The following is a 24,778-nucleotide window of genomic DNA, read 5'->3' on the forward strand; positions in this document are numbered from 1 at the left end:
CAAGACCTAGACATGGACCCTGGAACACACCAGATATTGAAGCAATAAGCCACAAGAGGCGAGTGGTTACCTGGTATTTTACACCGGCTGAGAGGCATAGGGAGACACGAAGCACAGCCAAGTGTCTCCAACCCTCTCAGCCAGTGTAAAATACAAGTAACCACAAGCCTAGCGTGGCTTATTGCTTAATATGGCAACATGACAAATAATAGACATGTACCAATTAAAACTGTTCTATCACTAATAATTCACTATAAGGTCTACAAGAAAGTAGTCCCCAGCTACAAGAAAGTAGTTCCCGTTCAGGCTGCAGAAACAACACACCTGTTACTTGCAATCAAGTTCTCTAGTCCAGCTTCACAACATTGTGGAAAGAAATAACGCACCTGGGTTTGATATAAACTGATTAGAGGTGTGTGTTATAGTCTCATATACCACAGAAATTAAAGGGAAACCAGCCAATCAGAATCAAGGAATGGCACTAGCGGTTTTAGAAACCAGGCTAAATAACTGCCATCTGTTAACTTAAGCTTGCCAATGCTTTTTCTTGAACGTGTGCCTTCATCCATTTACCTTTGTCCAAAATGTAGGTTATCTTTCTCTATTTAAAGGGTGGCATGTTGCTGCTTGTCACCAGTAAATACAAGTTGCGAAGAGCTGTGTCCATATTAACTGACGTCATTCCTTTAACCCAGGGTTTCTCAAACGTTGTTATACCACAACCCCATATTATGAGGGAAAGTCTTGGCGACCCCAAATGTGCCCGCTTGCAAGTCAAAAGTAACCCATTTAGGTCTGAGGCCGATTCTAAAAAGCGCCTTCTAGCGCCTGATCTAAGTTTGAAAAATGTAAAATATTATTCAGAAATGACATACTGTACACAAAAAGTGGTTCCTGTCCATAAGTTAAACAAAGACTCTCTCTCTCTCTCTCTTTCTCAGATAGCAGATGTACAACCTCAAGCGTCTGCTTTTTTTCAAAAGAATATATAAAATGTTCTCTTTTAGGGAGTCACTGGAGCAAAGTATTTTCAGATGGGGATCCGCCGGCCAAAATACATATCAAATCCTTGACACCAAAAATGTTTGAGAACCACTGTATACCGGTGCCCAGGTGTCGGGGGGCCCAGGATCTTTTAGCCGTAGCCCTGCTTGAACTTACTTTTTTTCCCTCTCCCCCTCTCCCCTTGCTATCTCTCTTTCCCTTTCAGCCCTATAACCTCCTTCTCTCTTCCTCCCTCAAAGTCTGCCACGTTTCGAAATCCTGATAATTGATTAGTCACATTTTGTCACAGGAGCTGAGCTCAAAGGGGAACGGAACAGAACAGAACATTACAGGCACAGGGAGCAGTAATTATCGGGGGCAGAGGGAGCTGAGACTTCCCCTTGCTTTGTAGTGCAGCAGGTGCCAGCAGCACCGTCTCTCTTCTTACTGCAGAGTGTTTAAATTTAGACCTGAAAAAAGGTCTTCTAGATCCTAACAGTTATTTTGAAAAAACCTATGTTTCTATGTCAGTGGTTCTCAAACCTTTTCATATCAAGGACCCCCCTGGAATTATAATAAGTATTTGACCACGGACCCCCATCTGAAAATATTTAGTTCCAGGGACCAAGAGAAAGAAGGATTTGCACACATTTTTCAAGATTTCTCAAAAATAACAGATCTACAAGTTCGCAGCGCGGCACTCGGTGCCGCGCTGTGAGCTTGTATATCTGCTATTTTTTAATAGTTTAAGCATGAAATAATGTTTAAAGTGCGTACCTGGTCTAATTGGGTTAAACCCAGCACGTTGTGCAGAGAACCAGGCATTTGGGGAATGAATGGGTACACAACATACATACAAGTGGTGCAGGGCTGCAGCTGATCAACTCTTCTGCGATTAATCTGTCGATTACTATGTCGATTTAATCAAATAATAATGAGTATACCTGCTGTTTTTGAATAGCCAAAGTCTAAAATAATGGTCCTCCTCTCCGGCATTTTTTATGAACATAATTGACAAATCATACGCATGGGGAAAGAAATCGAATTGTTGATTGCTAATCAATTGATTTGTCCGATTCCTTTGTCGTACAGCGGTGTCAAAAATAGTAAAAAAAAAAAAATCTCATTACAAGATCACAACATTTATATAATAGATTCAAATCTATTTGTTTAGGTGAAAGTTAGAGGTACCAGAGTACATAATGGAACTTCCAGTGATCGATCAGTTAATTTTTCTCTCCCTGCGAGCGACGCACGCTTCCTGGTCTTTTCTCAAAAGGCCATGAATGCACACGAAACACACATGCGCTGCTTTTATCCCCAAATCCTCCCCGCTGTGACCTATTTCTCTGCACCCTCGCTCACTTTACCAACGAGGCCGGATGGCATTTATGGCTTATTAGTTGGGTATTTTGTGAAGCATCAGCTTTTGTTTTCATTTTTATTATTATTATTTATTTATTTATTTAACCTTTATTTAACCAGATAAAAACACATTGAGACATGATCTCTTTTTCGAGTGTGACCTGGCCAAGAGGCAGAAATAAAAAATTACACAATCCTTGCTTACATACAAGACATCACAACAAAAAATAGAACATCCATGATACACAAACAGATACCTAAGAACTAAATACTAAACTAGTTTACAATTCACAGGTAGCAGTACACGCACGCATCTGCCTCCTCACCCCAAATAGTCTCCGACAAGATGTGTTCAAACCTGTTTCCTATCCCTCTTTCTCTCTCAATAACACACACGCACACACACACACACACACACACACACACACACACACACACACACACACGCATGCACGTCGCACACAGGCACACACACACACACACACACACACACACACACACACACACACACACACACACCCCTGAAAATACTTTCTTTCTGCCTCTCTCTGTGTGCAGTGTGTGTGTCTGTCTGTCTGTCTGTCTGTCTCTCTCAATCTCTCTCTCTCTCTCAGGTTGTCTCTCTCTTTAAGGAGACACAGGAACATAAACACTGTACATAACTCACAGACATTAAAACCTCATGGACTGCGTGTGCGCGCAGGGCAGTGTAGTGCGTTGCGTTGCGTGCCCTCTTAATTGGATGAGAGAAATCCTGTTAGGAGCTTTCTGGCCCCCTGGCCACAGAGGGCTGGTGGACCGGGCGTCCACACTCTGCCCACTGGGACCAAACAAATCGTCGTTGTCGCGTGGTAACCTTGTATGTCCAAAACCGTTCGTTTTGTATTTATCATTTTCAAAAAAGCATTTAAACTAGTGAAAACAGCTGATCTACAAGCACACAACGCCTTACACCGCGAGGCATTGTGTGCTTGTAGGTCGGCTGTTTTCACTAGTCTTGTGCGACAGCCTTATATGATGAAGCAGGGCTTTACTTTACGAAAAAAACATACACATTTGAAATTGGGAGATACGAGGTTTCTGCCCCGACGGTGACGAAATGCACGCACAACACATAGCTCTTCCATACTGGAGGGCATATATTGGTGTCGCAAGTCATAAGCTCCATGCCTCAGCCCCCCCTTAGCCTTTGTTCCAGCAGGTACAGTAGTTAAGGGACCAGAGCTGCCTCTTCTCCCGCACCAAGGCCGCCTCTTATTGGCTCTTCTAAAACAACATAATTTACTTTGGCCGCAATAGGCGCCATTCCCCCGGGGTCCAAAGCCCCGGGAAATTTTACAACACTGTCAAGTGCCCATAAAGGGATTTGGCAGCTGAGACTTTTTCTCATATAAACCGTTTTTTAGAGAGTTTTGTTGGTGCCTCTGCTAAGAAAAACGCCTGGCAGGGGCCGGGGAAGCAAGGGGAATCGATGAAATGTTACCGGTGTTGACAAGTGACTCTGTCTCACTCTTCTCGCCCGTCGTCTATATATACATTCTCCTGCCTGTGTGTTGTGTGTTCTTTATTCCCTCACAAGCTTTTTGCCCTGGGTTTCTTCTGTCAGCCAGTGATGCGGTGACTCTCTCTGTGTTGTTCAGCCAGCAGCGTTTGAGGGGGGCAAGGAGGAAGAAGTTGCTACCGGGGGGGGGGGGGGGGGGACTTGTTTTTAACCGCACAGCTGGCGTAGAAGTTCGCCCCGCTGGTCACTGAGGGAGCAGTTAAACTTCACAGGCGCGCTCTTCAGTCAATATTACTGCCGCTGTGAGCTCATAAATATATGCAGTACCTTTCCAAACAAACTAACTAACTATACGCCACGTGTTGTCCCCCATTCCTCACGGAGAACGGCTGTTCCCTCTCTAAATCTCTCTCTCTCTCTCTGTCTCACAACTTCTCTCTCGCTTGTCTTTGGAAAAACGTAACACACATAGTACCTCCTCACCGCCTAGCGCAGTGGTTCTCAACATGTTCAGGCCGCGACCCCCAAAACAATCATATTTGAACTTTTTTTACATTCCTGTTGGCGGTGACGGATTGTCTTGTCTTTTATCTCTCCCTCTCCGTACCAGGCCTGGTGCAGAAGGTGGACCAGCGCCTCCCGGTGGCCAACGAGTACCTGCTGCTGTCGGGCGGGGCACGCGAGGGCGTGCTGGACCTCAACCCCGAGGAGCTGGGCGACTACGCCCGCGGCGCCGACTTCGACCTGGACTTCACGCTGCTGGTGCCGGCGCTCAAGCTGCACGACCGCAACCAGCCCGTGACGCTGGACATGCGGCGCTCGGCGCCCTGCCACTCGTGGCTCAGCCTGCGGCTGTGCGACTCGCACACGCTGGCCCGCTGGGGCATCTGCTGCCAGGAGGAGAGCGGCACGCCGCCTGAGGAGGACGAGGAGGAGGACGAGGGCGGAGGAGACATGGGTAGGAGGGGAGGAGACATGGGTAGGAGGGGAGGGGAGGGCAGGTGACAGGGGGAGACATGGGTAGGAGGGGAGGGGAGGGCAGGTGACAGGGGGAGACATGGGTAGGAGGGGAGGGGAGGGCAGGTGACAGGGGGGAGGAGAGGGGAGGGCAGGTGACAGGGGGAGACATGGGTAGGAGGGGAGGGGAGGGCAGGTGACAGGGGGAGACATGGGTAGGAGGGGAGGGGAGGGCAGGTGACAGGGGGGAGGAGAGGGGAGGGCAGGTGACAGGGGGAGACATGGGTAGGAGGGGAGGGGAGGGCAGGTGACAGGGGGAGACATGGGTAGGAGGGGAGGGGAGGGCAGGTGACAGGGGGAGACATGGGTAGGAGGGGAGGGGAGGGCAGGTGACAGGGGAGACATGGGTAGGAGGGGAGGGGAGGGCAGGTGACAGGGGGAGGTATGGGTTGGGTATATCGTCCATAGCAGGGGTTCCCAAACCTTTTTCGTCTCAGGGCACCCCATAAATATTTTTTTAATCCGAGGCTACATTATAATTTTCACTCCCAGCACCTTAAATTTATAGCATAAATCTGTGTGCTTGTAGATCGGCTGTTTTCACTAGTTTTGTGCGACAGAGGTTTCTGCCTTTTAGTGATTATGTTGTGAGGAAAACGTTGAGATAATAGCCATTTTGTTAAGATTTGTTTTTGGGCTTTTTATGCCTTTATTTGATAGGATAGTAGACTGACAGGAAATGGGGAGAGAGATGGGGAATGACATGTGGCAAAGGTCGTCTGGATCGAGAATCGAACCGGCGACGCCAGCAGGCATCAGAGCCTAGTATATGGTATGCGCCTTGACCACTAGGCCAGCGGGCTCCCCGAGATAATAGCCATTTTGGTTAGAACTGACTGAAAATAACTTTGTACTTCAAGTTTAAAATGATGACTAAATATTTCTTCAAGTGTCCAAACAAATTCCAAATATTATCAAATGATCTCGCGGCACCCCTGGACTGCCGTCGCGGCACCCCAGGGTGCCCCGTCACCCACTTTGAAAACCTCTGGTCCATAGGTTCTTCTTAGGAATCGGGAGCAAGTTGTTTGCTTATTAGCGTTTTGGTTTTTTGCTAGCGTTTATTGTACTATGTGCTGGGTTAAGCCCTAAAATATATTCTTTGTCGTGTGAAGGTGTTGTGTGCCCAGAATAGCCCATCTAATAGTTCACAACGCGTCGCAGGTGTGATGCTTCGAGACCTTACAGTTCGGCCATATTCACGCACAGCACTACTGTACGACGGGCCATAAATTGTGTGTGGTGATGGCTTGAGCTGCCGAACTGACAAGAATGACTGCCAAAGCCTTCTTTTTTTTTGTCATTAAAGTATTTATTGCTTTTACAACAGAAATCACACATGAAAAAATACAAAACCAAAGGAAACGAAACAAAAACACACCCAAAAAAGCCTTCTAAAGTTTTGACTGTGAAACGATTTGACTTCATGCAGATGACATTCGGTTCATTGATCCAGATTCCAGTCATAAAAATAAATCAAAATCGCACTTTGATATAAACATGACTGCTCTTAGTGGTCTCAGGTTTGTTTGATTGGTAGGAAGCATAATACACTGATTGTGGCACTGCATAAACTGCAGAGACACGTGGCATATTTGACTGCTTGAATCTGGCCTCATTAGCCCCTTCTTAACTCTTATTGTGCCGATCCCGAACTAGTTCGGCTTTATTTGGACCTTATTAACGTTCGGGGGGTGCCGATCCCGAACTAGTCCGGCTTTTTAAAACATTATTTTTTTTTTTTCAGAGGCCTTACCGAAGCACCGGGCTAAATTTTCGAGCCGGGCCGCCGGCCGTCATCTGTTTACACGGCCCGCGAGAGCGTTGCGCCGCCGATATTTCCCATCCACTCCAATGCAATCCAGGATCTTTAGAGCTCATTTTCTCTGTTCCAAGCATATCCATGAGGTGTGCAAGGTTTAATGATGGCTAAATCGCAGAAAATAGGGCTTCTAAAATGCTTGGTAGCCAATAGCTAACTTCAAGCTAACTTCATTCTGTTCCAGGTCATGCACAAAGGAAAGTGTTCAGGTGCGTCATGGCTGCGCACGGCTTGTGCATGTACCAGCGTATATCTATGGTGATTTCTGTGGCCATTGGGCGCCCCTAGTGGTGAAAAGCTGGCACAGAATGTGCCAGGGTTTAGAGAGATCTTGATGTTCATGCGAAAGAACGGCTAAATAAATAAATAGGACAGTAGGGCAGAGATCAGTGAGAAATAAGAAATGTCCTGGAAAATGGAAAGGGGGACGATACGAAAATTTCATATCACGATTATTGTGACAAAAGAAATCGCGATTTGCGATATTATCACGATAATCAAAAACCATTATCCTGGGTCGGAACATTTGCCAAAAAATAGCCAATCTACAAGCTCACAATGCGTCGCGTTAGATCGGCTATTTTTTGGCAAAGACATTTGATAGAGATTTAGACAAAGACTATCAAGTACGTATATTATTAAGTACCTTTCACCAATTATAGAGGATTTAAGTGGTACCAGATTTGCAGCTCGGCAAATTGTTTGTTTGTTTGTTACCTTTATTTATACTCGGAAATACAGTTGAGAGCAAGCACTCATTTACAATGCAACCGAGATACAACAATGAACAACAACATAAAGTATATACATATATACATTTACAGACATCATTTGAAATAATCAAAAAGAGAATACTTGAAAACTGTAGAAAGTTCAAGAAACTAAAAGCTAAATTAATTAAAACATATACAGTTTAGAACAAAGGTATTAGAAACCATCATCCTAAATTGGCCTATGGCCGGCAGATATTTTATTTTTAATGATTTTTGGAGCTTGTTACATGCAAGTGGAGCACTGATAGAAAATGCTGCCTTGCCAAGCTCTGTATGAGCAAATGGAACCTTGAGCGTCAAAATGTCGCTTGAGCGCGTCTGATAGGGACTAGGGTCCAGATTCAGCATTGAACAAATATAAGGGGGGAGCAATCCTGAGAGAGCTTTAAAAATAAAAAGATACCAGTGTTTATCACGCCTCTCAGATAAGGAGGATAAACCTGAGTTCCCATATAGTGTACAAAGTGATCCATCTTAGTGCTGAGTGGTACACAGTGTCAAGGCGCTTTAAAATTGAAGGAGAAGCAATCCTATATATAATGTCTCCATAATCTAAAACGGAGAGAAAAGTAGCTTCAATAATAGACTTTTTACAGGATGCAGGAAAGCATGCTTTGTTTCTATAAAGAAATCCGATCTTTTGTCTCAGTTTAGTAATAAGATTTTCAATATGAAATTTGAACGATAATTTCTCATCGAGCCAGATCCCCAGGTATTTGTACTCTGAGACCCTCTCAATAGAAGAGCCACTCGCGGAAATAATAAATAAAAGGTGAATTGAACCCAGTGCATGATGGAGGGCGATATCACGATAAATTAAATCTCCACGATACGATTATCGTGAGGGTTTTTTATCACGATAATATGGCATATCGTCCAATCCCTAGATGGGTAAACAATGAAAGAGAGAGAGAGGAGCATGAATGAGATGCCTGGTAGTGGAGGATGAGTACTACAGGAGGAAAATGACAAAGACATCGGCAGCGACAGCCAGGGTAGATTGAGTTTGTTTTAGGCTTCACTGGGTTACTGTGATGAATGGTGTTGCAGTTACATTTCTGTCCCCAGCCCGCCCCTGTAATCTCTTGCTTTACATCAAATGAGGAACGCTTCCCCTGGAAATAAGCACTGGAAACATTTATTGAGTGTGACTTTCCAAACAATAAAGTTCACCTTCCCACCGCGAAATCAATCAGCGACATGCGCTCTCCAAGTAACTTTTCCACCTAAAAGGAAGTGATGACATTTATCTCTTTATATACTCTATATTCACTATATTCTTACCTTATCTCCAATTTAGTTTCCTGGCAGTTTATGTACTTGAGTAGTGCTGGTGGATTCCCTGTTGGACTGTTTGTATTGCTGGCAGCCTTGTAGAAGCTGGCTGGGAAGGCAGGGAGAGTGGAAGGTAGAACCTTTTATTAATCCCGTGGGCAGGGGTTTCGCATCAAATTCTGGGCCCTGGGTACAAGGATTCACTGCAGGCCCCCGATGAATATTCTTCCTATTCTTCATAGGGGGGAGGTTTAACCCATTTAGACAGGGAACGCATTATTATGCGTTATTTTGTGCTTTAACTATTGAAAAATAGCAGATATACAAGCTCACAGCGCGGCACTCGTGCCGCACTGTGAGCTTGTAGATCTGTGATTTTTGAAAAATCGTGAACATGAATATTTCAAATCATTCTAAGGTCTTTTTTCTAAGGTTTTTTGAAGGAAAAATCAAACCTCGGTTCGAAGTGGAGCGTTGAATCTGAGCAGCTATACCGTGTGTGTGTGTGTGTGTGTGTGTGTGTGTGTGTGTGTGCGTGTGCTGCAGAACAGCGCCCCTCCTTTAACTTGTGTGTTGTGTGTGGCCACTCAAGATATTGCCAGGCTACAGACACGGCCAGCCAGCCAGCCACATACATACATACATACCCACGGACATACCTGTCTATTGGGAGCGCTTTCACCGCTCCAAAAAAACATGTTTCTATGTCAGTGGTGCTCAAACCTTTTCATGTGAAGGACTCCCAAAATTATATGTATTTGGCCACGGACCCCCATCTCAAAATATTTAGTTCCAGGGACCCCCTAGAAGCAAAATTTGAGCTACAAATGTTCGCTTAAAAAAATATATATATTCAAAGATTTGCACATAATTTTCACGACTTTTCAAAAATAGCAGATCTACAAACTCGCAGCGCTTTGAGCTTGTAGATCTGCTATTTTTCAATAGCCAAAGTATAAAATAATTAAGGCCCCTCCACCTTGGGCCCTAGTAGTAATAAGTCCCACCCCCCCCCCCCCCCCCCCGTGTGACGCCCCTGTGTGTGGGGGTTAAGTGAATGACTTAATTCTAAGTGTGTTACTCAGGGACACGTACTAGACGTGTACACTGGACTGTACTAGACGTAATAGACGTGTACACTGGACTGTACTAGACGTGTACACTGGACTGTACTAGACATACTAGACGTGTACACTGGACTGTACTAGACTTACTAGACGTGTACACTGGACTGTACTAGACGTGTACACTGGACTGTACTAGACGTGTACACTGGACTGTACTAGACGTACTAGACGTGTACACTGGACTGTACTAGACGTACTAGACGTGTACACTGGACTGTACTAGACGTACTAGACGTGTACACTGGACTGTACTAGACGTACTAGACGTGTACACTGGACTGTACTAGACGTACTAGACGTGTACACTGGACTGGGAGGCAAACCTGTGACCTTCAGTTTTCCAGACGGCCTCTCTACCCTAAGCTACAACCGCCCTTAAAAGTCCACTCTGACTTTTGTATGCACAAGACATTGATGAGTTGGGTCTAAATAATTCCATGAATGCTAATTAAACCATATTTCTTTAACCAGTCTGTGTTTATCAATGTTTATACTAAGGCTATATTTTAGAAAAATAAAAAAAGACTGCCAGCCAAAGCAAAGCTCATGAGGTGCAGTGTTTGCCAAACCCAAGGACACTGGATGGCAAAGTCCTGCTCACCTTTGTGTCAGAATCTGGAAATGATCACTACGTTACTGTTGGGCTACTAAAAATAATCATCAAATGGTTCATTTATATATCTTAACCACATGCATTAAACCTGGTGTCTATTTTGGGCCTGAGCATAAAATGGGGCTTAACACAGTCCCTGCCCGTCGACTCCCAGATCGACATTCTAACTAGGAGACTCTCTGCAGAGCGACTTTTCGCTACTTTTTTATAATGGCATTGTAACGAGTGACCGTGAAAACTAAGGATAATGACGTCTTGACGTCACCGTTTTTTCAGGTCTCCTCTGTGTGAAATGGCCCCTGCTAGCCGTTATTTTCAATACACACTACAATCCATAACGCCGCGTCATTCCGTCGGATTTTGACCCGGTTTGAAGTGTCTGTGGCGTGGATACATGTCCCAGGCGATGGGCCATCATAATAATTACACCATCAAGCACGCGTGTGGCGCACAGGGTCCCACGCTATTCCACGCTAATGGTTAGCTCCCAGGCCAATATAAACGGACGCAACAGGCCAACTATGGCCACGTGATCATGAGGCCTAGATCAAAACTTGAAAAGCTAATCGTTGGTGCTCTCTAGTAATATATTAAATCCAACACAGCCTCTAGCCATTCAAAGCCTCATTAATGCTGTAATGTTGAACTGAAAATTAATGAAATTCCTGGCAGTATTAGCGCACATCCATATTTTGGGTTCGCAGGGAAAGAGATTGGTTAGCACAGTATTGGTCAAGAGAAACAACACACGTCGTGACATTGCTATGTGTTCCTGTGGTCCACCAGGTAAAGGCTCCTTCCCGGGCTCCCTGGGCTCCCCTCAGTCTCTGGACGGCTGCTACTTCTCCCCGTCGCTGGTGGCCGACTGGTTCTGGGGCGTGGTGAGCGAGGCGGTGGAGGAGCTGCGGCGCTGCCCCCAGAGAGGCATCCCTGTCCCGGAGAGACTGGAGAGGAACGGACCCCTCACCACCATCATCCTCCAGGTAGGCACGGAGACCATGCTTCTAGTTGTCCTTAAATTAAAGGTGTTGTAGAGCAGTGGTTTTAAAAAGTGGGTGACGGGGCACCCTGGGGTGCCGCGACGGCAGTCCAGGGGTGCCGCGAGATAATTTGATAATATTTGGAATTCATTTGGACACTTGAAAAAATATTTAGTATCATTTTAAACTTGAAGTTCAAAGTTATTTTCAGTCAGTTCTAACCAAAATGGTCATTATCTCAACATTTTCCCCGCAACATAATCACTACACAACGCCTCACAATGTGAGGCGTTGTGTGCTTGTAGATCTGCTGTTTTCACTAGTTTAGTAAATTTTATAGATGATAAATACAAAACAAACGGTTTTGGAGATACAAGGTTTCCACCCGACAACGATGATATGCTATAAATATAAGGTACTGTGAGTGAAAATTATAATGTAGGGGTGCCTCGGATTAAAAAAATATTTATGGGGTGCCCTGAGACAGAAAGGTTTGGGAACCCCTGTTGTAGAGGGCACTCGGTGGGCGCAGGGGGTGAAAGTAGCCTGGGATCAATCCCGTTTTGGGGTTTCTGATCCTTTCGGAGTGGAAATAACATTACGTCGTCAGGCAAGGGTTTGTTGAGTGGGAGGCACGACGTTCTACTGGTGGGGACTCCTCACTGACAGGTGAGCCACTACTGGATAATAGGGAGGATTAAAGCTATACTGTGTAAGTTGCTCAACTAGTGGTCAGAGCTGTATAGCAAACCGCGGTCGCGTCCGCGTCTTTCGGACGTTTTTCGCCGCGGACCGGGCCTCTCGCCACCGCGTCTGCCTCCACCTCGCCGAGATCTATCTTTAGAGGGGTCCCTGGTTCCTGTGCGTTCAGGCATTCCGGAGAAACACACTCCTTCACCCGAGTATGTTGTTGTTATGTTGAGGCAAGCTACTTCCTGAGAAGTCAGCAAGATGCGCCTGTGATTGGGCGGTAGTGTACCATGTGTTTATGATCGGCGATATGATTGGCCAACGTATACACATGATGCAGATGACGTCATTTTGCCGCGAAATTCTCCCCCCCTCACGGCTCATAGAAAACATATAAAGAGAAGGCTTTAGAAGCTGAAATTAACAGAGTGGGGGTTCTAAAACTTTAGCGATTTAACAGTTAGGACAATTTTAAGATTTGTTTTATAAAAAAAGTTACATGGTATAACTTTAATTGTCATAAAGAATGACACTGGGAATAAAAAATAAAATGAATTGCCTACTCTAAAGAAAATAAAAATGAAATGTATGTAAGGCTGTTATGATGTTATGATGACCCACATTCCCAACCCCCAAAAAAAGGAAAGGAAAAAAGAGAGAAAGTATACATTTTATGTAGGCTCCTGTAATTGTTCCTCTAGCTCCTCTAGTTTTAACCCAAATGTGATTCCCGCTGGGGACACTGTGTGCGCTGGAGGCGTGTTCTCTCCTCCGCGTTATCAGTGCCCACACCCTAGGTGGGGTTGGCAAAAGGGCCTTTCTGTATGGAGTGTGCATGTTCTTCCCATGTCCCCTAGGGCCTAGGCCAGGTACCCTCACACTGCCTTCCCCTGCCTGATGGATAGGAAAAGAACTGGTTGGAATAGCATGTTCCTTCCATGAGCTACGTCCTGGGGGAAACTCCCCCTTGTCCGGTGATAAGAAGCGGCCTACTCACTCCACATGCACTGAAGGAAACACAAGCTCTATTTGGAGCTCTCCCCAGGTTAGCAGAGGGAGAGTAGCGCTCAGGATTACAGGTTAGGCAATTGGCACTGGGTGAAAAATGTATTACAAAACCGTGGGATAAATCTTTTAATAAAAAAAGAAAGATTGTGCTCTTTTGAGATGTGCTGATGTCTTCCCATGGTGTACCCCCTAGGCTGGCTCCAGCAGGGTGCTGTATGACCTGCTGCCGGTGGTGTCCTTCCGGGGCTGGCCGGCCGTGGCCCAGGGCTGGCTCACTGCGAACCACTTCTGGGACGGCAAGATCACAGAGGAGGAGGCCATCTCTGGCTTCTACCTGCTGCCCTGCTGCTCCCCGCTGGGAGGACGCCCCGACAGGGAGTGGAGGCTGGCCTTCTCACGCAGCGAGGTAAGGCCACAGTGTTGTACTACTTCTTGGTCTTTTAGTGCAGTGGTTCTCAACCTGTGGGTCGGGACCCCCAAGAGGGGGGTCCCCAGATGATTAGCTTAATGTGCAATGTTGTTTTCTCACTCAACAGTAAACAAACCAACATAACATTTAAGTGTATAGAGCAGGGGTCTTCAACGTTTTCAGGCCCAGGACCCCTTAGCTGAGAGAGAGATGAAGCAGGGACCCCCACAGCCTTTTCATTCCATATAGTTTCATCGTTTGACAGCACAATCATCAGTGTATTTTGGATTCATGTCCATTTGTGTTTTTAAATATGTAACCACTTGAGCCGTCACTACCTAATAAACTTGACCTTTTACTCTGTACTTAGTCGGCTCTTTTCCCCTCTACACCAAACCTCTTTGCCGAAAATAGCCGATCTACAAGCTCACAACGCCTCGCAGCACGAGGCGTTGTAGCTTGTAGATCTGCTATTTTTGGCTACAGTTCTCAGAATATGGACACTAGGGTTCAAGTTGTTAATATAAAAAGTATTGGAAGATTTGGAGGACCCCCTGTAGTAAATCTGAGGACCCCCTAAGGGTCCCGGACCCCCTGTTGAAGACCCCTGGTATGGAGGGTATCTAGACATTTCTAAAGTGACAATTTAAGGACTATTTAATACCTCTAAAATGACAAATTAAACACAAATGTTAGAGGCAGAAATTGTGAAAATAGCCGATCTACATGCTCACAACGCCTCGCAATGTGAGCATGTAGATGTGCTATTTTCACAATAGAAGTGTGTTATACAAAATGTACTGCCTCAACTCATAGTGCTCGTCAGGTTGGGGGGTCCTCAGTTCAAATATGATTTATTTGTGGGGTCGCGTTCTGAAAAGGTTGAGAACCACTCGAGGACTAGAGATGGAAATCACCTTACAGCTTAACATGTTGCACCCATCTTTTTATTACTAACAGATACACATTGGCACACTGTCCTTCATAAACCAAATAAACTAAAACTATTTAAACAAAACTACTTTTCTCTGTTCCATTGGTCTTCTTCTTTGTGCCTCAGTTTTTCACTATCTCTTCTCACCATCAAGAGAATGAGACGAGACATATTGGTGCGAGCAGGGTTTGCACCCCCAGGTGTATCTGACTGTTAATTCTCTTAATTGAATTATTGAATCCATTTTCCCGTCCTTTGCCCCCTTTCTGTGCACCTCCCGTCTTCCCTCAGTTGTTCCTCTTGTAATCCAACAGTGAGGGTGTTCATCTTTCTCTTGTCCAACCTCAGGTCCAGCTGAAGAAGTGCATCCCCTACCCCATGGCCCAGGCCTTCCAGGCTGCCAAGGCCGTGCTGTCCCGGATCCTGGCGCGTCCGCGGACCGGCCTGAGCCCCTACCACCTCCGCACGCTGCTCTTCTGGGCCTGCGACCGCCTGCCCTCCGCCTACCTGTCGTCGCCCGACTCGGACACCCCGGGCCGCCTTCTCCTGGGCCTCCTGGACGACCTGGCCCACTGCATCCTGGGCAAGAACTGCCCCAACTACTTCCTGCCCCAGTGCAACATGCTGGAGCACCTGACGGACAGCCAGGCGCTGCTGGTCGCCCGGAAGCTGGCGCACGTGCGCTCCGACCCGGCCGAGCACCTGCGCGCCGCCGTGGACCAGGCGCGGCAGGCCGGCCAGCTGAAGAAGGAGGCGGCGGCGGGCGCGAGCACCAACGGCCACGGCTCGCCCGGCCACCACCCGGCCAACGGCATCATCTCGCCGTCCGAGGACAAGCTGGCGCAGCGGCTGCAGCAGCTGGTCACGGAGAACCCGGGGAAGTCCATCTCCGTCTTCCTCAACCCCGACGACGTGACCAGGCCTCACTTCCGCATCGACGACAAGTTCTACTGATGTGCCGCATACTTTGAAGTGTGCGTTTGTGTGCTTGCTTGCTTGTGTGTGTGTGTGTGTGTGTGTGATCGTTTTATATACTTAATATGCCTTCTAAAACACTGTACTTGAGAGACCACGACAGAGAGACGGAGGCTTAAAGACTTAACAGGTACGTGTTCGCTGAACACTGCAGGCCAAGCACTGACACTCTTCCTTGATCTTTCCTTCTAGAGGACTAAACGCTAACAATGTTAATTCTACGGAGCTATGCTGCTGCACAGACTCTTCAAACCAAAACACAAAAGAACTACACATGTTATCCTACTAATGACAGGGTGACTATCTGCCCGCAAAGGAAGGAACAACAATCACGTATGGCACGACATAACAACCACCCACCAATCGTTGTACCTCAGAAAATGCAAGCCGGTGAGCTGTTGCCGTGAGGACAAAGTTGTTTTTTAAACCAGACTTTTCAGCAGGCACTGCAAAAACAAGAACATGGAAATGTTAGACACAAGGCCCTCAGAGGACATGGTAAGGAGTGTGGGTTGATGTTTTGGTGTAGACTCATCCCTAAGGGTCTTTAAACATAACCATTTAAAGAAAAACAACTGGAATGCAGAGTTCCTCCCTTTTTATATTTTGGCCCTGTCCTCCTGACTGTACGTCCTCCTTTTCTTTCATTCTCTTTCTCAGGTATTTGTAATGTCGTTTCTTTTCTATGTAAATGACTTCATATTTTTGCTAAGGGTTGAGGCGTTCCCCGTATCTCGATGGCGCCGCCCCGATCGGTCCTGCATTTCAGCATTTCGTCGCGTTGGCGAAATGTACCAAAGAGCTACGCGCGAGGGTTTGAAAGAAAGAGCCCCCCCGCATTTGGAATCGGTGTCGCAACCCTAAAGTTCCAGTCTTAATCTCTCTCGATCATCGAACCGATGGGTGGTCAGCATAATTGATTTTCAGTTTTTTATCCCTTCAAAATCTTGAAGACCATTTGTAAGGTGTGTCAATGTCCTAATTTAAACCAGTCATTTAAGCAGAAAAAATGTTCTACTGAAAGAGTTGGAACTGCTGTCATGAATTATTATTGTTTTTTGTCTTTTACATTTTGTTTCTGCCGTTTTTGGGGGTACTTGAACTAAAAGTCAGCTCCTTTGCATCTAGAGAGATCTTGACATTAGGCAGCCCTCGAAAGCCATTCAGAAATACATTCACCTACTGTACAAACAATCTGAAGACCAGATTTTCTTTTCTTTTTGACTATGTGGAGAAACAAAGCTGTTATGCAACAGCTTACTGTACATCTTTTTTAGGAGATGTCAAATAGACAATGTGTGTGTTGGAATAGCAGAGAGAGTAGAACTCTATAAGCTTTTTAACCACTCCACCCCGGTGTCCACATTTTGGACATGTTATAGGTTATAGATTCTCAACATAGATCTACAAGTTCACGTGTTGCATCATGACACATCGTGATGCTTGTAGATCAGCTTGCTTTTATGGGGCTTAAGTGGTTAATTGGCTCAAGCGGTGGGGCCGTTGCTCAATGGCATCGTCGTTTAGCAACTGTCGAGGGTGCGTTTTTGATGCCATGGTACTGTACTTGACTGTGGAGGTGACGTGCACACTGCACAGGCTAGTGTGTGGAAAATCGAAACGCTTAACTGTGTTTGTGTTGAAAGGCTCATTCGCATCACCCAAATTGGATTTGCGAGAGACTCGACTGGCTTCCGATAATTGTCCACCCTCTCCTGTGCTTGGTTGGTCCGTTTTAATGAGCATCTGTGTGTGTGTGTGTGTGTGTGACGTGTGTGCTTCTGTGCTTGTGGACATGTGTGCAGTACGTGTGCAGGATGCAGACTGCCCGGTGAATCATGCCCGTGGTGCGTGTCAGGCTGTTGCTGGGCCCTATCTGGTCTCGCCAGATGTGAGGTATTCACAGGGGGACGGAGGGATGGACGGATGGAAGGAGTGAAAGGGATGGGGTGTATGGATTGGTACTGTGAGGGGGGTGGATAGATGGATAGTGATAGATAGATGGATGGATTGATATTTATGGAGAAAGGTAGATGGGTGGATGGATATATATATATCGTCGTTGTCGGGTGAAAACCTTGTATGTCCCAAACCGTTCATTTCGCATTTTTCATTTTAAAAATTATTTAAACTAGTGAAAACAGCAGATCTACAAGCACACAACGCCTCGCGGTGCGAGGCGTTGTGTGCTTGTAGATCTGCTGTTTTCACTACTTTTGTGCGATGGCCTTGTACAATGAAGCAGGGCTTTACTTTGTGAAAGAACATACAAATTTGAAACTTGGAGATACGAGGTTTCCACCCGACAACGACGATATACTGTATGGAGAGATGTACGATGGATGGATCGATGTATATGGAGTGAGGGATGGGTACATGGATGGATATACGGCATATGGAGAGAGAGACGGATGGATGGAGAATCAGAATGTACACATCAGATAGATGGGGAGACAGGCCAGCCTCTTTGAAGTGATTTTCAGTAAGGAGAAGAAGATGGGCCTCCTGTGGCATTGGACATCTGCCTCTCTCCTCGCTGTTGATCTCTCTCTCTCGCTCCGTTGATCTGTCTCTGTTGATCTCTGTTTTTATCTCTCCTTGTCTTTCTCTCCTACTTGTCTTCCCATCCGTGATTCCTGGCTCCATGTTCTCTTCTCTCTCTCTCTTTGGGATGGGACGATAAGCGATATTATCGTTTATCGTGATTAAAAAACACTCACGATGATCGCATCGTGGAGATTTAATTTATCGTGATATCGTCCTCCGTCATGCACTGGGATCAATTCACCTTCTATTTGCCGAGCTGCATATGCGGTAACACTTAAACCCTCTACAGTATAATTGGTAAAAGGTACTTGATAGGTATAATAAACGTACTTGATAGTCTTTTTTTTTCACTCTATCAAATGTCTTTGCCCAAAATTAGCAGATCTACATGCTCGCGACACGTGGTGAGCTTGTAGATCTGCTATTTTTTGGCAAATGTTCCACCCCAGGATAATGGATTTTGATTATATCGCGATTTCTTGAAATGAAATTTTCATACTTTATCGTCCCATCCCTACTCTCTCTCTCTCTCTCTCTCTCTCTCTCTCTCTCTCTCTCGCTCTCTCTCTCTCGTCCTCTCTCTCGTCCTCTCTCTCGTCCTCCCACTTGAACCCACAAGAGGACCCCTATCATCAAATGCTTGTCCACACTTTGGGTCCTTGATTAGAAAGACCACCAGGGCCAGCCCCCGGAACAGCTGGTAGCATCACACTCTAAATGTCCCATGTTAAACTGAAGCATTACCAGTGGAAAATGGATGGATTGCACCATGACCGCCGACTGAAGTTGTCTGTGTACGGCTGCCTGGTAACAGGGCCACAGGTTTACTGTGTATAGAATTTATTATCCCTACGTGTATGAATGCAGCTTAGCCAATGGGGTGGCTGTATGTAGGTCACTACTGGCACTTTGATTATGGTTCTAAAAAGCTAAGGGTGCTTACTACCGAATTCAGAATCTGTGTGTGTGTGTGTGTGTGTGTGTGTGTGTGTGTGTGTGTGTGTGTGTGTGTGTGTGTGTGTGTGTGTGTGTGTGTGTGTGTGTGTGTGTGTGTGTGTGTGTGTGTGTGTGTGTGTGTGTGTGTGTGTGTGTGTGTGTTCAAAGTTAAAATTTTTGAAAAACCAAAGCATGATGTGCAAAGTCGGTGCAGAATGATAAAGCCTCTTCAGGAGGGAAGTTTAGGTATCTGTTCAAGTCTCAGTCTTTTCTTTTCCTTTTTTCCAGCATGTTGTAACCACTCGAACTGGGCTTGTCATTATAACAGGCGAGCATTTGGCGAAAATAGCCAATCTACGAGCTCACATCGCGTGATCGCGTCGTGAGCTAGCTTGTGGATGGGCTGTTTTCGGTCAAGAGATTTGGTGTCGTATTGACCAGTGGTTCTCAACCTGTGGGTCGGGATTATTATATTATAATTATTTTGTCCTCAGATATTTAGCTAAATGTTAACATTATTCACTCAACAGTAAACAGACCAACATACAGTATATTGTAAGCGTATACAGGGTATCTGCACATTTCTAAAGTGACAATTTAAGGACATTAAAGACCTTTTTAGTACCTCTGGTCACACATTGGTCAAACTGTCAAATATTAGAGGAAGAAATTGGAACAATGGAACAGATCGAGTCAAACTAAATGCAATGCCAACTCCTACAATTCCAAGTGCTTGTCAGGGTGGGGGGGTCCCCTGTTAAAAGATGATTATTTTGGGGGTCGCGGCCTGAAAAGGCTGAGAACCACTGGTATAGACCCCTGGCCAACCTGGTATATCGTTGCTGTCGTTGCAGAAACCTCCTATCTCCATATTCTGAACTTTTTCAGTTTTCTTTTTTGGTAAATTAACGCCATTCTTGATCATACTACAGCGTCACACAAAAAAGCCGAAAGTAGCAGATCCACAAGCTCTAAATGTGACATGTTTTGAGCTTGTAGATCTGCTACTTTCTTTTTTTTTACTGTTAATTTGAATCCTGAACGGTACGTTTTGGATATTAGGAGGTGGATATTAGGAGGTTTACACCCGACAGCGACGATACAGGGTTTAAGTGTTTTTTTCTTTTGTTTTTTTTTTAAGGTGAGGCTATTTGACCTAAATGCGAATTTTCTGGACCACTGCCCCTTTTCAACAGAGACTCATATGAAGTCCTGAAGGTCTTTGCACACTGCTGCGTTTTTCCGGACGAATATCGGGGTGAATTTCGGAGCGCGCAAATAAAAAAATCAACCTCACGTTATGTCAGTCACGTTTGCACACTGCCGCCCGTTTCGCGCACCACTCGGTCCCTTGCTCTCTCTGACTATCTCTCTCTCTCTCCTTGCCCTGAAAAATGCATTTCGCAACGAATAACGCAGCAGTGTGCAAAGACCTTAAATGTCTCGGGACGACGTGCGTGTTCACTTTGTACCTTAACGGGCCTTGTTGGAGATTAATAACCAAACAACCCAGAACAATCAGTTTGTCTGGGGGAAAAATCAAAACGTACACACCAGATCTTTAGTGAAAGATTATCTAGTCTTGTATATCACGGTGACTGAATTTTAGACATGTATGCAATCAACAACAACAAAAGAATAACTATGGAAAATCCTATGGAATTTACAGTATTGTCATATTTATACTATAGTCAATATATGGTTATAATAATTTGTTTATGTTGTGAAAAGGTGGGAGGGGGAATCAAGAACATGCTGCCCAGGGGGTTGCATGGAGTACCAACGTCATTAATGCTATTGTTTCATGTCAAGGGACGGTCAAAATTGATCCACGCCTACTGCTAATGATATCTTTATACATGTTTGTGCTTAAAACTACTGATGATGGTCCTGCTGTACTACCTAAAGAACATATCATATCATATATCATCGCCACGAATACATGAAAGGTCGACCTAAAACAAAGTCGACCCAAACTCGTTTCCCAACGGGTCTGTGGCCTTAAGCTAGATGCAGAATAGACCGAAATCTAATCTTTGCTTTTGGGGGTCCCTGGAACAAAATATTTTGCGATAGGGGTCCATCCGTGGAACAAAATATTTTGAGATGCGGGGTCTGCGGCCAAAAACAGATTTTGGGGGTCCTTAACCACTGATAGGCACATTCTAAAAAATGTCTTCTAAATCCTAACAGTTTTCCTGAAAAAACTTATGTTGCGATCATTGTTTCTCAAACTTTGTCATGTCAAGGACCCCCATAATGATATAATGATACGTATTTGGCCACGGACCCCCATCGCAAAATATTTTGTTCCAGGGACCCCCAGAAGCAAAGATTAGATTTTTTTTGTCTATTCTGCATCTAGCTTAAGGCCACAGATCCGTTGGGAAACAAGTTTGGGTCGACTTTGTTTTAGGTCGGCTTTTCCTGTTACCCATCATCACAACCACAACCAAACAAATACAATGAATGTAAGTCTGGTTTTGCCTCCTCCAGGCCATTTGACCCGGTTGAAACACAGCTGAATCAACGTCACACTATCTCGACAGAATGACTTAGTCTTATCCAAGTGCTGAGGTTGCTAACGACCTATTAGTCGTTCTGCTCTAATATGGAACACTGTCTTTTAATATCTCTTTTCTAACTTGAGTTCTTACTTTTTTCGACAAGTGCATTATTATTATAATTATTATTTCATTGTTGATTTTGCTGTATTTATCATTATTTGCTAAGTTGATATTGATCTCAAAAAGGTACTGCAGTAGCATGAAATAAATCACTACATTTCAAATCCAAATGGCCTGTATTCTGTATCATTGTGAAAACATAATTTTCAATAGATTGTTTGTTTTTGTACAGTACCATGAAATATTAGCAAATTGAATCATTAAAAGGAAATATGCCAAAGCTTTCTCCCCCTCAGTAAATCATGTTTATGGTTTTATAATGGCCTCCCGACAAGGTTGGGTTGACTCGCAATACCGGCTGTGGCCAACAGAGGGTGCTCCAACACAGGCTTTGTTTGCGTAGGGTTCCACAGGCCTAGTCTAGACCAGGATAAAGTGCGTTTCTCTTGCAGATCAGATGCTCCAACTCTGCATTATTCATCGTTGCTGTCGGGTGGAAACCTTTTATGTCCGATACTAATTCTTTTCAGGAAATTTCAGGAAAGAAAACCTCAACCTGTGTTTTTCCAATGGATCCGGTGCTTTTATTATTTATTCACAAGCTCTTGTTAATAGTTTTCTTTGGTTAAATATTTATAAAACTCACAGACAGACACTTTAATACCCACTTTCATTTTCACACTTTTTCCAAGTCAGTGAAAACAGCTGCTCTACAAGCTCACAGCGGTTGCCTTGTGAGCTTGTAGAATATCTATTTTAACAGTGCAATATGAGTACATTTTATGAAAAGTCAGTTGCAATCATGATTAGGATGGTAATGAGTAATTTGCACTATCCAGTGGTGTAAAGTAACTATGTATATTTTGAGGTATTTGTACTTTACTGGAGTATTTCCAAGTATTTCTGTACTTTTACTTCTACTCTACTACATCTCGGAGGCACATATAATACTTTTACTTGATACCGATACATTTGTTGTTTTACTCAAGTACATTTTTAAATACAGACTTTACTTGTAAGGGTGCCCACACACCAAAATACCTATGAGAGTGGAATCCACGTTCTGCCAATGCATTTCAATGAGAATGGAGCGGTTTCATGCCAGCAGAGGATTTCTGCAAAAACCGCTCCACTCATTGAAATGCATTGGCAGAACGCGGATTCCACTCTCATAGGTATTTTGGTGTGAGGGCACCCTAACAGAGTACTTCTACATTACAGTATAAGTAAAACGTGAGCACTTTTTCCAACACTGCTGTCCAACGTTGTAAAGAGCACTGCATTGACTGAATACCTTTTCAAAGTGTGTGACGTATACCAATACCAATGCTGAAGCCACATTTTTTGAGGGGTAGCACTTGTTTTGGATCATACAACCCCTCCTGCATAATATACAAGATATCGCAACAAATGCACGTCACTTTAAAATCACTTGAGATTCAAAACCAAGGCAGAGTCACTGGCGCCATGAGCCAGCTGCCAGGCAGCCCATGGCCTCATGTGCAAGTCATGGTGAATTGAATTGATTGAATATTTTATTAGACAAAAATGGAGAACAGTACACGTATAGTCAATACAATAAAAAAAAATATATATATATATATATATATAGTACAGTACAAGTACAGTTAAAAACCATGCCTAAAAGGAGCATAAGTCCTTTTACGGTCTTGTTTACATAGGTCAGGGTGCTGGGTCATGAGGATACTACAAGTGGGCCCCCAAATAATTGGCAAACACTAATGATAATATTTAAAAAAGAATGTTGAAAATATCCTTCATTCTTTTTCGTATTGATATAGAAACAAATTAACTTATATGTTGCATTTATTGATCGAAGCCGGGAGCAAAATCAACAAGCTCTGAAAATGCACAGGGCCCACCCATCTGAGCACGTGGCTGCTGTGTTAAATGGTCAGATGAGTGATTTTCAAATGGCCTCTCATTCAGTAAATGGTGGGAACCACTGGTGTAGAGAAAAGTTTATCACGTGAATAAAAATCAGTGCTCCGTTCACGTGATCAGCCGATCACAGTGGGCTTTTGAACTTTATAATGCACTTCACATGGAAATTCTTGGCATCAGCATATACAGAAGTTGACCTGATGTAGCCTGTATACATATCGAGCAAACACTCCTACAGTGTTTGCTTACTAGCTCAGTGGCCTTGTGAATTAGAGCGTCCACCCTGAAAAGGAGTTCAATCTTCCTCCCATACCAATGACTATAAAAAAATGGTTCCCAATAGCTTAGCACTCAGCATCCATGGTTGGTTTGGGGGTACTAGGCCTATAAGTCCCTGTGACAGCATCATGTCTACTTGCACATGCCTCACCCTGGAAACCAAAGATAGAGAGATGGGCTTCTGATATGCTGTACACTATGTTGTTTCCCAAAAGCTACTTATTTACTGAAAATGTTCTCAAGTTACAATACTCAATCACAATCAGAGATGCCCGAGTTATGTGTGGCTGTTGCCCTGTTACATACAGGCACACATTCTGTTCTATTTCACATTTGACCACTATAGATACATCATCAATATGTTATAAGCTTATACTCATCGTGACGTCAACTGAAAAGTATTAGTTTTCAGATCTATAGGTCATTTAGAGCTCACCGGGCTGTTGGGAGAAGAAGTACAAAATCTATGAGGCGTAGTTTAATGGCACCTGATGCCTCTGTGCCCAGTGGTGGGAGATTGGAAAACTTCATTACAGATGATGCACATCGTTGCGGTCGGGCAGAAACCTCCTATCTCCATATTCTAACCTTTTGTCTCCGCCAGGCCGAAAGGCATGGCCGAGACTGTTTTGCACCCTGTCCGTCTGTCCGTCCGTCCGTCCGTCCGTCTGTCCGTCCGTGTGTGTATCCGTGTGACTGTGTGTTGTTGAACTACACGCTTAGATCCAAAAACAAACACAAAGAAAATGGATGGAGTGTAATTAATTTGCTGCTGTGCGGTGTTAGACATTGACATTTGACAGTATATTGTACGTGTATGGATGTGTAAAACGATCAAAATGGTGACATGGCTTCTTGTTCACTTACACAGCTAATTCTATTCTAGAGTGTTCATTTAATTATGTGTGGGGAAAATGGACACATGCTGTATGAGAGTTAAATTAACACTCCAGATATTACTGTGAAAAATGACACGGCTGCTGTGCTGTTAGGCCTGTTGAATGTTGAGAC

The 24,778-nt window shown here is 44.7% G+C and overlaps 1 protein-coding gene across 2 annotated transcripts in view; it reads left to right on the forward strand.

Moving 5' to 3' along the window:
- The window catches only part of tmem102 (transmembrane protein 102), a 44,751-nt gene extending 27,166 nt beyond the window's left edge, over window positions 1-17,585 (forward strand). For both annotated transcript variants that reach the window (XM_080741947.1, XM_080741948.1), the window contains exons 3-6: window positions 4,461-4,808; window positions 11,264-11,460; window positions 13,349-13,561; window positions 14,847-17,585. In XM_080741947.1, coding sequence (XP_080598073.1) covers window positions 4,461-4,808; window positions 11,264-11,460; window positions 13,349-13,561; window positions 14,847-15,452 — 1,364 coding nt within the window. In that variant the 3' untranslated portion in view covers window positions 15,453-17,585. The remainder of the gene's footprint in view (window positions 1-4,460; window positions 4,809-11,263; window positions 11,461-13,348; window positions 13,562-14,846) is intronic.
- Window positions 17,586-24,778: the final 7,193 nt, after the last annotated feature.

The sequence above is a fragment of the Nannobrachium achirus genome (assembly GCF_963921795.1).
Source record: "Nannobrachium achirus genome assembly, chromosome: 14".
Classification (NCBI taxonomy): Eukaryota; Metazoa; Chordata; class Actinopteri; order Myctophiformes; family Myctophidae; genus Nannobrachium; species Nannobrachium achirus.